Genomic DNA, 15797 nt, shown 5'->3' on the forward strand with positions numbered 1-15797 from the left:
TGCAATCCATTAGTTTCTCCTCCCCATTACCCACAGGAATAATATACACTCAGTGCTTTAATGCTAAATACATCTGGCTGCTGTATCAAAGCCCTCCCACCCCATACGCTAATGAATTAACTTGGTATTTATTAAAAGCCTGTGACTCAGAAATAATTCACTTCCTTTGGGATGAAAAAATACATTGTACTGAAAAGAAAAAAATACGTGTATCCTGCCCCGCTGTTCATTACCTTAGTAAGACTCAGGGATGACGCAGTCCTGAATTATATTCTCTGTCTACAACTGAAAGTGCCACTTGCAACAGAACCAGGTGGGCAAAGGCGGCGGGCCTTTGCCCAAGGTTGCAACATGCATACTGTGATTTTCAGCTGCATAATTAAAGATGCAAAAGGAAGAGGATGTTGCCGTGCAACTTCATTTAACATGGACAGAAATTATTCAGATCAATTCCTATGCACAACAGTGAAAATTTGCTTCATTGGCAGTTTATAATGTGTGTCTGAAAATTTTCCTCCTTGAAATATACCTTTCAATGACTGTTGCTTTTAGCAAATATTTCACAAGAGGGAGACAACAGTTTTGTGACGGAGGAGGAGAACTGAGCATCAATCTAACTAACGAGCTATATTTTAACAAAAGGATCTGTAGTTGTCTTTTTTTGTTCAGTTGGGTTTTTTTGTGGGTGTTTTTTTCTCTGTTTTGTTTTGCCCTTTTTTTTTTTTCCAAAGGGAGAACTGGCTCCCTGGCTCAGGTCTCAAAGCATTGTTTTCCTGTGAATAATAACAATATTGAAAACTCCATTAAACTTTAAATATAACCCATATTTGCAAACACTTACTTAGCATCAACATAATACAAAAAATACATATTGATTGGAAGAGAATTGGTAGTAGATTGGTTAAATTTAAAATAGCTTCAGAATCAAATTGTGCATTGAAGAAAACCACAGGAAGAATACTTAGTTACACTGAATTAGTATTTCCCCTTCCCTTCAAACATTGCTTTTCTTATATGTCCCTCATTTCTTCAGCCAGCAGCAAAATTAAAAGGTGCTCAGCCGTTATTAAGCAGTGGTACAAACCCATCAACAAACTGCTTTTTATTTCCTTGCTTGACATTTTCATCTTACTAACGAGCTTCTAATATTTACCGTCTTGACTGCAGGCTCCATAAAGTTTGATGACATGAGGATGGTTCACCTGTTTCAAAAGGTTGAACTCTGAAAGCAGATCTCGCAGCTCACTTTGGGAAGCATTTTCTGCAGAAAGTGTCCAAACACACAGTTGTGGTTAGGAAAGCATTACTCAAGAGTTCTCTACCTACCATCTGAAGTATGAGAACACAGCCATTTCTCCTGGGATTAGCAAGAGGTTGGCAAACTCCGTACTTCCCCACAGGAGAGAAATTCCCCCATCTCCACTGTCCTGCAGTCATTCATACCAGAACCAGGTGAATGGGACTGCTGCTGTTCTGGCTTGGTAACCTGCTCTAATCATCAGTCTGCCCTAATGCAAGTGACTACAGAAAGAGTAGGTCAGACAAGAAACAGGACCAGAGCCTGTAATGTCTTGAAGATGCCATGAAATTATTACAGACCTTTCCTAGTGTTCTAAAGCAGCTTTTTAGCGTGAATCAGTGCAATCAAAGCTTTAAAAGCATAAAGAAGCCAAGAGTTTTATGTTGATCAAACAAAAAAGACTCGCTCAGTTAACTCCCATGATATAGCCCTCCTCCTCCTAAATACATTTTCTGATGGAGTAAAAATCCACTAATCTACTGGCTTACACGTGTAGCACACATCCAGGTTTAGAGTTCAGAAGCTAAATGTACAGTTCAGATTGATTTTACTGGAAGACATGTATGCAAACTTTGCTGATGTCAGGGGGAATCGTATAACAATATATAGCCCCTAGAGGCTTCCTTACCCTTTCAAGCACTTTGTTTTTGCAGGATTCTTCTAACAAACTTCCTCTTTGAACGCACTGGGGCTTGAAGGAGATCTTTAGTCATAAAGACAACATAGGTCAGAGATAACCCTTTTTCTACCTCATTCTTAATCTCTCTGACACACAGAACCTCCCTGGATAGTTCCTACAGAGTATTATTACTGGGTAGCTGACAAGTATGTGGTCACCTTTACATAAGGCTAATAAAAAACAAGCTCAGCTTCTGCTCTTTGGTGCTGTACTGTATGTTTTTCCATAAAGGCTGTAAGCACCAAAGGATTTATTTACATATCCATTTAAAATACATGTGCTAATAGTTTGCCCTGGTAATGATAATGCATTTATTTCTTTAGTAAAATGATGATATGCAGCATCTTTGCTCTCAAGCAGCAGTTGATGTGGTTTTTTGTTTTGTTTTAAAAACAACTTGACATATAATAGAAACGGTAATCAGTGTAACATTTTCTTACAATTACATGTTTTTACTTATAAGCAGCAGTGAGTGGTTGAGGTCATTCAGCTAGAGCTAGCAGTCCAGCAAAAGGAATCCTCTTGCATCCGTAAGCCTTTCTGAAGGTTATTTCCCCTCTTTGTCTCATACATTCCTAGGTGCCTGATACATAGGGACTACATGCACATATGAATTAGCACACAAGACAGTAGAGGAGGACACAATTTTCGTACCTATTTCATCTTTCAGGCTGTGGTGAATAAAGGGACTTCTGAAGGAACTGGTTTAAGCATTTCCACTGACCTCCTTCACTATCATTGCATGTCTAGTGAAGTCGTTATTGGAAACCAGGCTCAGTCATTAGATATGCAAAATCTATACTCATATATATGTAACAGTAAAGGCGGCAATAGCCATGCATTACAACCGCTTCCACCTGAAGTGTACAGTGATAACTGGAGACTTTCTACTTCAGAGACCAAACAAAAAAAATCAATTTCTTCATGCATTTTTTTTCAGTACAATTTCTTTTTCTATATGGGAAAGAAGCAGATATATTTGGGTCTAAAAACTACTGAACAGAGACAGGAACAAGAGCTCAGGGTCTCATGTTATGATCTCAACATTATCTAGGCATTCTTTGTTTTCCCCAGCTTTAAAGTCCTAGGGAAAAATGAAGACACCTGGAGACAGCACTGGGCTATTCAAGCCAGTCTGTCAGAACTCCTCGTAATCAGACCAGAAAGTATAAAAATAGATGGAATTCTCACTCAGAAAAGTAACTTAATATGTCTATTATGTCTCTTGACATTATTATAACGTTTTATTTTAAAAGCTTTGTCAAAGAAAACTGGGTAGAGAAAAAAAAAAATCAGGAACCTTTAACAAGCCCTTGCAGTATTTCCATCAATGCGAAACAAAAGTAATACATTTGCTATGTTAAGTCAGGGGCTCCTTGCACATCATGAATTAGAATCTTTTAAAATTACGTATTTGGACCTATGTGATGCCAGCTCCTAAACTAAGCAATCTGTCAGAATATAACAGAATGCTGGAAAAAATGGAGGCTGTGACAATGGTTGACTTCAGCTGACCTTTTACTTTCATGCTAGTCCCTCTTAAAATCCATTCAGAGGTTACAAAAAATAGTTTTCAAATAATTTCAGACACAGATGGGAATGTACCTTTTAGCATTTTCACTGCCACCGTGGTATAGCCAGCTCTTCCCTTGAGTCGGAATGCTGTTGCCTTGACGACCTTTCCAAATTCTCCTTCTCCAAGAGTCTTGCCTAGAACCAGGTTCTTCCGAGGAAATTCCCACTTTGGATCTTCCTGCAGGAGAGAAAAGGAGCCCTATAAGATGAAGCAAGAAAAGATGTGCCTAGCTACACCCAAAGCATTATTGTTCAATAGGAGACCATTCTTCAGGGATAAGTACACTTCGGTGTGCAATGTTTGGTTGCTCTTTATATCAGTATCAGAGTATTCCTATAAAAGCTTCTGAATTCTAGCTATTTTGAAAGTGGTTTTCCATTACCTTGACATCACCTACTTCAAGAGGCTCTACATGTAGTCTATGGATAATGGATCGTATTTACAGGTCTGGGAAATCAGATACAATTGAAACATGAAGTGATACAGGGTTGCTTTCAGAATAACTAAGAATATGTGACCTTGGACTTCACAGAGGAGGTTTATTCACGGAATAAGGCTTTCCCTTAAAAGTTCATCAGAGACAACAATCCTCCTCTTATGAAATTAGTGTTATTAAACCTTACAGTTGCAAAATGATGACAGATGTACAGACCAGACAAGAAATTAAAGCCAACGGAGCACAAGGTCTGTGAAGACCTCAATATCGAACATCCAAATAGATTTGATGTTGCCACATATGTCATATAAAGTGGCAGTGTTTCTCTGCCATGTTGGTCCATGAATACGCACCAGCTGGCAGGCACCCTGGATAGTATGCGATTCAAAACAGAAAAAAATAAATTAAAGGTATGATAGTGTGACTACGCAAAAATCCTTAAAATGTGGGTAAAACTCACACTCCAGCTGACACCTACAGCCTGTTCTGTTTTAAACTTACCCTTGTGGTTCTATCACACCACCACAGAGACCACAAACCTACTGATTATTAGAATTTAATTGGACAAAGTAAAACTACACTACTGTCAAATGTAGAGTTACATTTAGAAAAAAACATTGGCTCAAATTAGGCTTCAGATATACATTATATTAAAACATAACAAAAATAGAAAAATATATCATTAATCAAATTACTCATTAAGTCCTTCAGTTCCCTGCCTGTACACATGGTTTCTCTTTAAGTTATTTGAATTGGATATTTCTATGAACAGATTGCATTTCTGTAACATTTTCTGCACACATAAACAACTTTCTTTAGAAACAAGAAAGACATAGAAAAAGAGCATGCAAAATGACGTCAGACTTACTGGTATTTTAAAGGTGTCTACAGACACCTGGTTCTCCATGGAATCTAAAGAAGGCCGGCGGACATTAGTGGAAGAATAACTGATGGGGTAGGACTGGGCTGGGCGCCGGAACGTCATTTCTGCAGAGGCAATAGGCGGCTTCGGAGAATTCTTGTGGTACCGATGGATGAAATAGGAAGAAAGCAGCACGGAGATGATGAAGGACAGCAGCACTGCCCCTGCTATCACTGTCTTGCACACATCATCACATAGTTGCTCTGTGGACCAAGAAGAGCTTCTTAGAACTTTGCTTGTTGTCTCCTACTTCCGATTTGGCAGTACATGACACACACAGGTGTGTGACAGAAACAGAACTCAAAATAATTTCAACACCTAGAGGAAAGCCTAATAACTAATTCCCACTGCACCTACTAATTCTTTTTTATTTTGGACACCAGCAGGTAACTGTTTGTCTAGCTACCTGTGTAAATGTAAGGATAGGTAGCTTGACCTCATAGGCCTTATCTTTATAGACGTAGGCTGCATCCGACAGTCTTAAAACCCAGCCTACCGTATATTAATTTTCTGCTACCACTTATCTCTGTGGAGAAACATGACTGAGTTTTGCTTGTGGAAAACAGTTTGTGCTAGAGCTATTCAACCCATTAAATAAAATCTTCTTCAAATGCAAATTTAATTCATTATGTCAATCGTTAGGCATTAAAAAATATTTCTCTTCAACTTTTTAGATTATAAGGAAATTTAGAATATCTCTGCTTTGTATTTAACAAAATTATTATTTCTGAAAATGTTGCCTAATGGTGCGACTGCTTCTAAAGCAATATGCATTTTTTCCTCCCTATTTAACTACCTCCCCTTTTGCAGAAGCACTTTCAGTGTCTTACTTTGGAAACTTAAGTTTCTTTAAGTCTGTGTACCCCTAGACAGCATTCCTAGGGAGTCGCTTCCTGAAGTAACTGGGATATCCAGAATAGAGTCCTTGTGCTGTTGTTCATCAGATAATCCTGACTTCAGATACATAGTTAACTTGGCTACATCTGCAACGTGGACCCCGGAAATAAATGGAAACAGCACAATATCTTTCTAGAAACAAAAAAAGCAAAAGCCAGAAGCTTTATACTTCCCCTTTCTCTTCTTATGCCTATTGAAAATTTACTCAAGAGTAAATTGAGATATATTCCAAACAATTCAGTTTTAAAATATTTTGTGTGATATTTATCATTAGCAATAATAATAAGAATTTTTTTTTTTAAAAAGTCTAAACAGTATTTAATCCTCATCAATCTTTTTCAAACAACTGTGTAGAGCTTTTCTGCTTAAATAAAGGACAATGAAAACAGTAATCCACTCCTCCTCCTAACACAATGGGTGCTGGCTATCTCTGACATTCTGAAGCTGAGATTTTCAGAAGTGATTAGGAGACTAGAATTACTTGCAAGTAATAAAGGTCGTTATTCTAGTTCTCCTAGCTGTCTTTGCAAATATCAGGTGAGTCTCACTGAAACGCAAATGCTGCTGGAAATGAAAGGATGACCAACCTGTTTGTCATGGAGTAATGGATAAAAAAAGAATCTTTAACCAAGGATAGAAATAACCCCCCTCTGGAGATTTTCAGGCTCCGCAGTAGAAGTCAAGGTGCCAGTCCTTAATTAATTTTATATTACCAGTCTCTGACCAAAAGATATTGCTTATTAACATACCCACAAGTTTAAGTCATTGTATATGTACAGATGGTAGATACAAACAGAGGAAAAGATTAATAGGAGAATAGCAGGTAATGTTTAGACTTACTTACCCTTGATATCATCTTTCTCACAATAACAGTTTTGTCTGGGGAAGCAGTAACAAATCCCATGTCCTGACTTAATTCCAAGATTTCCAATGCCTTTCCCATGACCACCAATAATGTTTCCACCTAATCAAATACAAACACAAGCTAAGATTCTTATATGTGTTAAAGGAAAAAAAAAATAAGGCTCAAAGTTTTCGAAGGGTTTGTCTTAGTATGCATCTGAAATTTGACAGGGTAGCACAGTGCAGTGATAAAGACTGGGATTCCCGAGAATTACGGGAGACTCTAAATTCTGAAATTTCCAAGATCCTGAAATGAGATGATCTTGGACTGCTTGAACATTAGCCTTGATTAGCAGTTATTCTCATTATGGAAGATTCTGGATTAAAATTTATCTGTAATAAAAATAGAATGGTTCTCTTTGCATTGCATAGCTGGGATACTTTCCTAATTTCATATGTGCTTAAAACCTTATATAGAATCACATTATTTAATGCTAAACATCTAACTCAAACGGTCATCTCATGGCAGTCCTGACTCAGTTACCTCACATAAAGCATTATGGTTCTGTATCAATGAGGTGTTCTTACATTTTAAAATTCTCCCTGAAATATCTAGTCTACTTATTTTAGTTTCTCTCTACCGTTGCCTTATGTAGTTTTTTATGCATGAGATGATGTACAGTCCAGTGGCATAGACCAGTGGTCTACACACTTAAGTTCCGTTCCTGATGCTGATGCCAACTTCCTCCTACCTTGGAAAAGTCAGCATACTGTTCTAGATATCATTTGTTCCATTGTCAAGTGGAGATAACAATACTTAAACACGTCTGTAAAATGCCGCAGGATAGTCTAGCAAAAGCACTGAGAGTAAGTGCCAAGTGTAAGTGATAAAAAATGAATCTTTCATTATCTAAAAAGGCATTACTTAGTATTAGGAGAAAAGTGCAGCATCTCATACAGAACTACTCTTCATTTCAAGGAGTTCTTCATGCAGAGTGATTGCAACTGTATTTCCAAGTATATAACTTTTTTCTGCATATATTATAAAAATGACCATTAGTTGTGACATTTTTCATCTATAAACTGCCTTTAATCACAAACAGCATTGTATAGACAGAAACCAATCAAGTTCCGCAAGTTTAGCTGCCTTTCAGAAAAACTGCCTAAACCATAAAGGGATTCAAAAGATGAACAAGTTCTTTTTCAATATAGTCGTCTTTCTGTTGCAACTCATTTTCCTCCATCCCATCTAAGTCGATAGTAGAGTCAATAACCATTTCTTTTACATTTCTTTGGATTCAACATGAATTGAGGAAGAAGATATTTTTTGGCAACATAAAGGCAAGCATTTTTTAGAAGAAGTGAAATGGGGACTTGATTATTTAAGCAAAATAGATTTTTACCATCTTTCTAGAGAGGCCACAGGTACTAAACTGTATGCAGCTCAGCTAGTTCATTTTGGAAGAAACTGTGCTGAGTCTGTCCTCTGTGCTGACTCTTGTTTGAAGAAGTGTTGGTGTTCCCAAAAATTCTGGATTATTCCCTGACCAGCCAACTTTCTCCGTTGTGAAGAGGTGATGAAATAAAGTTTCCAGTAGCCTCAGAAAAATCCTATGTATTTATCTATGTCCGCCTATGTTTGAGGACCTGGAGAAGGGTGAAGTAGGGGATGAGCAGGTCCCATCTAGCCTGTTCTTGAGTGAGGGGTTTGAAGGCATAGGGTTTTTACACAGCGGGGAAAGGCGGAGTACATTTTCACTGCAGGTGTACATTGGAAACATGGAGCTTCCCCTATATGCATTCCAGAGACCCAAAAATGTATTTTTCACCAATGCGTTGCTGGTACGGAAATTACAAGGGTTATCAGTATTGTTTTGAATCGTGTGGTGTTTCACATGCTCCTGTTTCCATTGCTCTGTGGCGAGAAAGGCTTTCCCTGCTACTAGGTCATTTGGAAAAAGGAAGAACTGTGGCCCTATCCCACACCATATAGAAACTCCAGAAATTCAGAAAGTAAAAACACTAGATGTTGGACAAAACCAAAGACGATGTCTGACTACCGCTGAAAACAAAGACATACAAAGCAAGGTAGAAGCCTAAGCACTGTATTTTTTTTTCCGTTATCAGAAAGCCAAAGTTCAGAGGAACCTACAAATACCAGTCATTTACAAATTTTTAGCCAGATTCACACACTGCAACCAGCCCTGAAGCAGTTACTACAAGAAAGTCTCTTGCTTAGAATGCAGTTAGGCTGCCTCTGCTTGTTAGGCACAGCCACAACACCAGTTGTTTCAGCCGAATGTCCTTGAATGTAATATTCATAGTGTTAGTGTGAGAAAGCGATTTTGGGACTCAAGTACATAGCCATCCTAACGATAGATGAATTACAAAAGTAAGTATTTTAGCAACTGTCTGTACTTAAAGGATATCCTTGATCTTAACGCATCTGGGGCTTTCTATTTATTGCCTGCCATTCCCAAAGAAACATCCCCGGCCAGTAAAAGCTGGTATCATGGTACTCCTGCACCTCTGAACTCCCAAAACACACTCATTTCTTTGTCTGTAAATACACTGCTTTTGGGCACCAGCCCACGTCCTGCATTGCATCAAATCATATACAAAATTATCCATCTCAGGCATTAAAAAAGCATACATAACATCTTGAAAGCTTGTCTTACTTTCCTGTTTCTACTATCTAATACGACAGTAATTCTTTCAGGCTTCTGTTGAGCAAAACATCTGATGTTGCATATGTTGCACATTACATACTTCAGCATTAACAGCCTCTGGCACAAATATTTCCACCTTTAGAATGACAACTGATTCCGGTTATTACCAATAAGGAATTCTCTTCAGATGATTAGACAGTCATTTGCGTTCATTTCAAGCATTCCTGCCACTTTAAGGATTGTTTTTATGCACTCTAATGAAAAAATTATCTTTGCGATAGAAGCAATTTACAGTACACAATCACATTCTTGCATGTAAGAAATACAAAGATGCCTCTTTATTCATTCATTTTATAGAAGAACATAAGTCCTAGCCTGTGAGAAAATGCTAGTTCCTCTAAGACTCCATTTTAAAATGTAAACTTGGAGTAGACAATGTCAGAGCCAGAAGAATTATTCAAGAAACATCTATGTCTTTATTCTTGAATTATATACTAATAGATAAAAAGATCCACTTAAAAATTATCATCTCATAGAAGACTGAAATTGCTTAAGTGCAATACACTGTTTTTCTAATATTTATATCTTCAAGGGTGATTTGTGAACTTGCAGGTATGAGCGGGTATACGAGTGGAATGTAGAAAGATGCATTCAAGAAAAAACACAAATGCATTTCAATTCTTCCTTCATAAATGTTGTTCATACGAATCTCTCCTTTTATCTTCAAATATATAAGGTACTGGATCATTTTAATGGTCACCTGCCAAATAAGGCCAGGTGCATCTCCCCAGATGATCCTTTGTAAGCACATTTATTTTAAATTGAAAGTTGTTTCTACTTTCTTATTTAAGCTGGAGTTCAAATAGGCATGGTTTCTATCATATTGTGCTAAAGTTTGGAAATTGGGCATTAACTTGCCTAAAACCTATACTTTTTTCAGCAAATACCTCCACTGAAAAACACTACCTGTGAATTAAGAGGGGGAGCAGAATGAGAATTCCTGAGAAAAACCTTCTCTTTCCATCACTGTCAGCCAATAGGTGTTGGCTGACTGGCTTAAGAAAAGAACAAATTTAGTCCCCATAACCTTAGCTCTCTTGGATGATTCAAATGCAGGTATGACCACGCAGAGATGGTAAATATGTTGAACTTGTAAAGGTATCTGGGATCAAGAAAATGGAACTTGAACAGCAATCAGCAGTGACACAGAAAAGCCCATCCTAAAGCATTTCCATACTTGTGCAGTCTTGGGGACACACAGCTGGATCTTTGCTCTCAATCACGTCACAGGTGCCATCCGGACAAGTCTTGATACTCGGGGTGCACGTGGAATAGTTTGTGGTGATCCCTGTGAACACAGAAACAGACGGCTGCACAAATACCATGAGACTTTGAAGGAAAGCTGATAGCATCTTAGTGTATGTTCACACACCAAAGAACAAGTCACTTTTCTTTTTAAAGGAAACACTTATGAATATCTATAAATACCATCTGCTGAACTAACAGACAGGACAACAGCTAAAAGCAACTGGAAGGAATATATTTTTCACTATGTTTTCTGCTTTGTGCCTTTGACAGTCCTTTGGGTGTGTCGCAGTTACAGTGAGTACTACTTGAAAAAGAGCTAGTTAACCATTTTGAGTCTGAAGAGCGGCTTTCGCAACTAAGGATGTCTCTACACTATTTCACATGTATTTGAATATGAAGTTACAAGTAGTCGAAGAGAATTTGTGATAGTCATGTAGTTTGAAGGGATAAAGCATCAACACAGAAGCATTGTTCTGGAAGAGTCAAGAGTCACCCGTCACGTGTCTGCTGCAGACCACAGAAAACAGAGACAACAGACACTGCTGCCATGCTCACTGTCTGCTAGGGCATGCCTGCTCAGAGGCTCATTGCTGTGTTCCAAACTCAATTTGTGACCACAGAGGTTATCTTGCAAGCCAGAAATCACCTGTTCCAGTGACAGTGGTGCAAAACCAATTCAGTACCTTGCATGTTATGTGTTGTGTTCAGCATTACCAGAGACAAGATCAAGAACGACCATTCCAACTTAACAGCATTTTCCTTCCTAGTGGATGTTTTATTTGGGTATTATGATCAATTTTTTTAGCCACAGCTGCTGTGTAGTTTATAATACGATGCTGTCCAGTCAGAATAAATCAGATTCTATCTATGGAAATCAAATGCACAATTATGACTAAACAGAAGCTTGATTTCACTCGACAGAAACATACCTTTTCCACTCCCCTGTCTCCACTGGCATCTTCCTGTTAGCACTCCCAGGCCACCACACTCTTCACATTCAGCATGGTGCTTACTCACAGCACAAGAGTCAGGGCAGTCCTCCTCTTTTTTTAAAACTGTTGGGAAAAGTGTTTGGTGTCAGTTCAGGACAAAGCAGATAAATACACAAGCAAGTCAGCTCAAATCAGAAGGAAAACTCCGTTCTTAGGGGTGGATAGGAAGGAAAGAAAGATGAAGAAAGGGAAGAAGGATGCAACACTGACTGATGCAACTATCAGTACACTTAAATAACAATTAAAGAAAAGTCCAGATGTTTCTTTTCTGTGAACTGTAAGATAAACATGATGGCATAGTTATCTTTGCTTAATAGCCCACTATCAATGCCTAGAGCCGTAGAAATGTGCAAACATACTGATAGAACAGAAAAATAGGGACTGTAAGTACTTCATACAAAACCTTGTAATTAAGGGAAAACACTTAGTACTTGGGCTAATGCAATAACAGGCCACAGAGCAAGAGCTGGAAATGTGCGATTTCAGACAGCACAAGGCCCTTGCAAAAAGAAAAGTCCACTGCAAGCTTTTGTTTCTTCTTCCTCAACTCATTTGCTCTTAGCATAGGAGTTGTGATATAGTACAAGGGAACAGAGGCAACTGTCAGGTAGAATTGTAAGGTTATGCACAAAGGGCAATATGGTTTGGAGAGAAATGATTACGTTTCCAGTGTAATCTCCCTCTGCTGTGGATGTTGTTGAATATTTCTTCAGTAAAATGGAGTCAATGCAGTTGCTACATGCACGTTAAGGAAAATTATTTTTATAAAAAGTAAAAATTGGAGAGAGAAGTAGGGAGAAAGATGATTGAATGAATATACTTAGGCCAGAGATTTGTGGTTTTCTATATATATATGCACACACATATATATTTTTTCCTTCCATGGGAATATGTGAAATACAAAATAAAGGTCATAAAGACACACAAAAGATTCTTCTAAATCAAATATCACAATCATTAGGAATTGCGTATAATACACCACCTTCCTGTGCATTAGTTCAAGCAAATACCTGCTACAGGCAGGACTGAATCAAAACTCAAAACACAAACTTTGCGATCCGTATCTTGTAGTTCAGGCTCATTTTCATTGTTAATGCCGTCAGTTTATAGATCACCCTACTAATGCATCATCTAACACCCGTAACACTTGTAAATTGTAAATAGTTCTAACTGACTCGGGTACTTACGAGTTCCTTCCAATACAATAGTGAGGAGGGTTTTGGTATGTTTCCTGCTCTGCTTGTCTGTAGCTTGAATAGTGTATTGTATTTCCTTGCATTCAGGTCTGCGTAGCACAGAGGAATCATTCACATAAAGGCTTCCATATTTGTCTTCTCGGCCTTGAAGTATGCTGACAGGATAGCAGCTTACGTTGGGGGACAGTAACTTGTAGGTGATGTTCACACCACGGAATTTCATACAGTTTTCGATGCAGGTTTTTCCTATCTAGATTCAAACACCAACAAATAGATCACAGATAACAGAAACAAAACTATACATTAAAAATACTCTGTGCTTCCCAAAAATATCTGAAAGAAAAAGGAGCATATTGCACCGTGCAGAGTTCAGCATTTATCTTGGGTTTACAGATTTGATATTTTACTACCAGTGCAGTACATGAATGCCTCAAATGTCACTGATTCTCAGTAAAAATGAGAGGTAAAGCGTTACCATCGTCTTCAGCCTAACAGTGGACATGCAAAAAGCCTTGACCTTTCAGACTGAGACTCAGTGACACTTGGTGCCCACTGCTGATAGTCAGCAGTGTTCAGTGAGAGCAAGACCCTGTGATTTGGGAAAGTCTGAGTTCAGCCCCTGCTCTGTCCCAGGCTGTTCAGTGAGAAAAACTTTGGTTTTGCTTGAGAAAGCAAACAGCTCAGTGTGAACAAAGCTGAGGCTCTTTTCAAGTATGTTAGAAATAGAAATTGCTAATGCATAATTTTCATAATGTTGCAGTCATAAAGTTTCTGGCCAGCAGAGTTCTCTGAAAACCTTAAAAGGAATAAGAACCTCATTGTTTCCCGTTTGCAATTTTTAAAACATTTTTATCTAAAAATGAAAATATATTGGTTTCCCACATTTGAACTTGTGCGTGCCAGAATATCTATGCTAGAGCACTCTTCAGTCTGAAACAATTTATTTAAGAAGCACAGGAATGTAAAGCCCTGTCTCATGTCCAGCTCCTATAGGAACTGATCCAAAGCTCCCTTTGGTTTTTCCATTTACAAGAGTGGGATTCGGATCAGGTCCTGAGGTATTGGCTTTCCTTGCAGGGAAAACCACAATGTGAAGGGTGGGGTGTTATTTAAGGGAACTTGGTGATGAATTCTTTTCAAATGCTGCAGTAGAGATGTGTTTTCAAGTAACACCACTGCTGCTAAAGGTACATATATCTGTACACCTTGGGTTTAGCATTCTTATTAAAGAATGTTAAAAAAATTTTTTTTTTTCTTTGTACTAAGACCTCTTCCCATGAACCTGAACTATTTAAAATCAGAGAGGAAGCTTTTGCTGTCCTAGAAGCTTACTTTGTCATAGGATAGTCCCACTTCATCTAACTTATTCCCATTCACATCACTGACGGGTCACTTGGCACCATTTGCTGGGTTTTTTTGGTGCGTTTTTTGGTGGCAGGATAACATACAAAGACCATTAAAGCAATCAGAAGCTAGGCCATTTCTTCCATGCCATCTCCTCTCCACATGCTGTGACTGGCAGAAAGAAAAAGTACTAAAGACAAGACTTTCCCTGTTCATAAACCCTGTCTAGACACAAGGTCTAGACAGGTCCCTTCCAGAACGACGTCATCTTAGCTTTGGTGCTGCATTGCAACGGGCAGTGTTTTGCAACTGCTTAGATGTTGTTTGATGCAGTAGAACATAATGACGTTCCATGGCATTAACCTTTATATAGACTAGATTAAACTGTCCTTTCTGCCTACTCTGTCATAACGGCTTTTTCCAGGCATGTTTTTGATCAACAGAAATTTCCTGCAAAGGGGATGGAGAAGACCCCATAAATTCAGGGTCCCTGACGAGCAGATTATGCTTACAGTAGCCCGTGGGCCAGTTTTGCTTTCTCTGTATAATCTGAGGAGAAGCTAAAAATGGCCCCCTCAAGAAATTTCTACAAGACAGACAGGCTTTCTCTTTTTGTGTGATTCCACTAGGGAAAGCCCAAACTTGTAACTTTGTCCTGCACCACAGGTTCTGGAGGAAGCACAGTTCTCAGACGCCGCAGAGCACAGCCCCAGGGGAAGGAGACAGAAGGAGGCAGTTCCTCTTTCTCATGAGGAGGGTGAAAAATAGCCTGGTAATCAGGATTAACATCAACATACGGGGAGGAACCTACAAAGGTGCATTTTTCAAAACTCTCAACAGTTAACACAGAAATACCATTATCAGAAATGGGAACGGAAAAATCCATCTTTTGTGCTCCAGAGTTTAATAAAGTCTGGATAATGATAATGTTCCTCTTCACTGAATTCCAGGGACATTTGGACATATAAGCTCTCTAAAAATCTCGGCCCATGTTATTCATCATTTGACTCAGTAAATGTCAATAGAGCTTTAAGTCCTTTGATAAGTTAAATGCCACTGGGCAAGCCTGTACCGTCAGGCCATGCTTTTGTTATTCAATTCATTTAGCTGCTCAAACAGACAAATGGCATCAGCCCAGCAGTTAATCATTTCTTCACGCTCTTGCGTTTTCCTTAGGGCAAGAGACAGTTCAGCCTTCATATTGATTTGGCCCAGTACTTTTCCTCCCTGCTCTGGCACATCACGGCTAATTATGCAAGTGACTTTAACAGTGTGAAGTGCTGGGGACTAAGCTGCTTACATCGACTTGAGCTCCAAGCAGAGAGCACGCTGTGAATTCAAACCCAGACTCGGAAGTAAGTGGATGACACTAACTGATCAAGAACGCTATCTCCAGAGCCAGGATGAGTTTTGCACTTTGTTGGCCGAGAATCAGAACAAAATCTCTTGGTGAATTTGTGTTTAGGCAGCACAAAGGAAGATCTCTTCCCACAGACTGGGAATTCTTCTTGCCAGAAACAGTTTTCCCTGCTACTACTGCCACCCAGTGAAACTGCACGGTTAGCGGGAAGCGCCGTTGTTTCCAGAAACCCTAAAATTCCCTTTCAGGTGTCTGACTGTGCTGACAACACGCAA

General features: G+C 38.8%; 1 protein-coding gene across 1 annotated transcript in view; it reads right to left on the reverse strand.

Moving 5' to 3' along the window:
- The window catches only part of RET (ret proto-oncogene), a gene marked incomplete at its 3' end in the record, with an annotated part of 80927 nt that overhangs the window by 13821 nt on the left and 51309 nt on the right, over positions 1-15797 (reverse strand). Inside the window, exons 7-13 of the mRNA XM_082002213.1 lie at positions 12810-13068; positions 11560-11685; positions 10560-10670; positions 6655-6774; positions 4860-5116; positions 3585-3732; positions 1154-1261 (exon numbers count right to left, since the gene is read on the reverse strand). Coding sequence (XP_081858339.1) covers positions 1154-1261; positions 3585-3732; positions 4860-5116; positions 6655-6774; positions 10560-10670; positions 11560-11685; positions 12810-13068 — 1129 coding nt within the window. The remainder of the gene's footprint in view (positions 1-1153; positions 1262-3584; positions 3733-4859; positions 5117-6654; positions 6775-10559; positions 10671-11559; positions 11686-12809; positions 13069-15797) is intronic.

The sequence above is a fragment of the Phaethon aethereus genome (genome assembly GCF_964289735.1).
Source record: "Phaethon aethereus genome assembly, chromosome: 7".
Taxonomy (NCBI): domain Eukaryota; kingdom Metazoa; phylum Chordata; class Aves; order Phaethontiformes; family Phaethontidae; genus Phaethon; species Phaethon aethereus.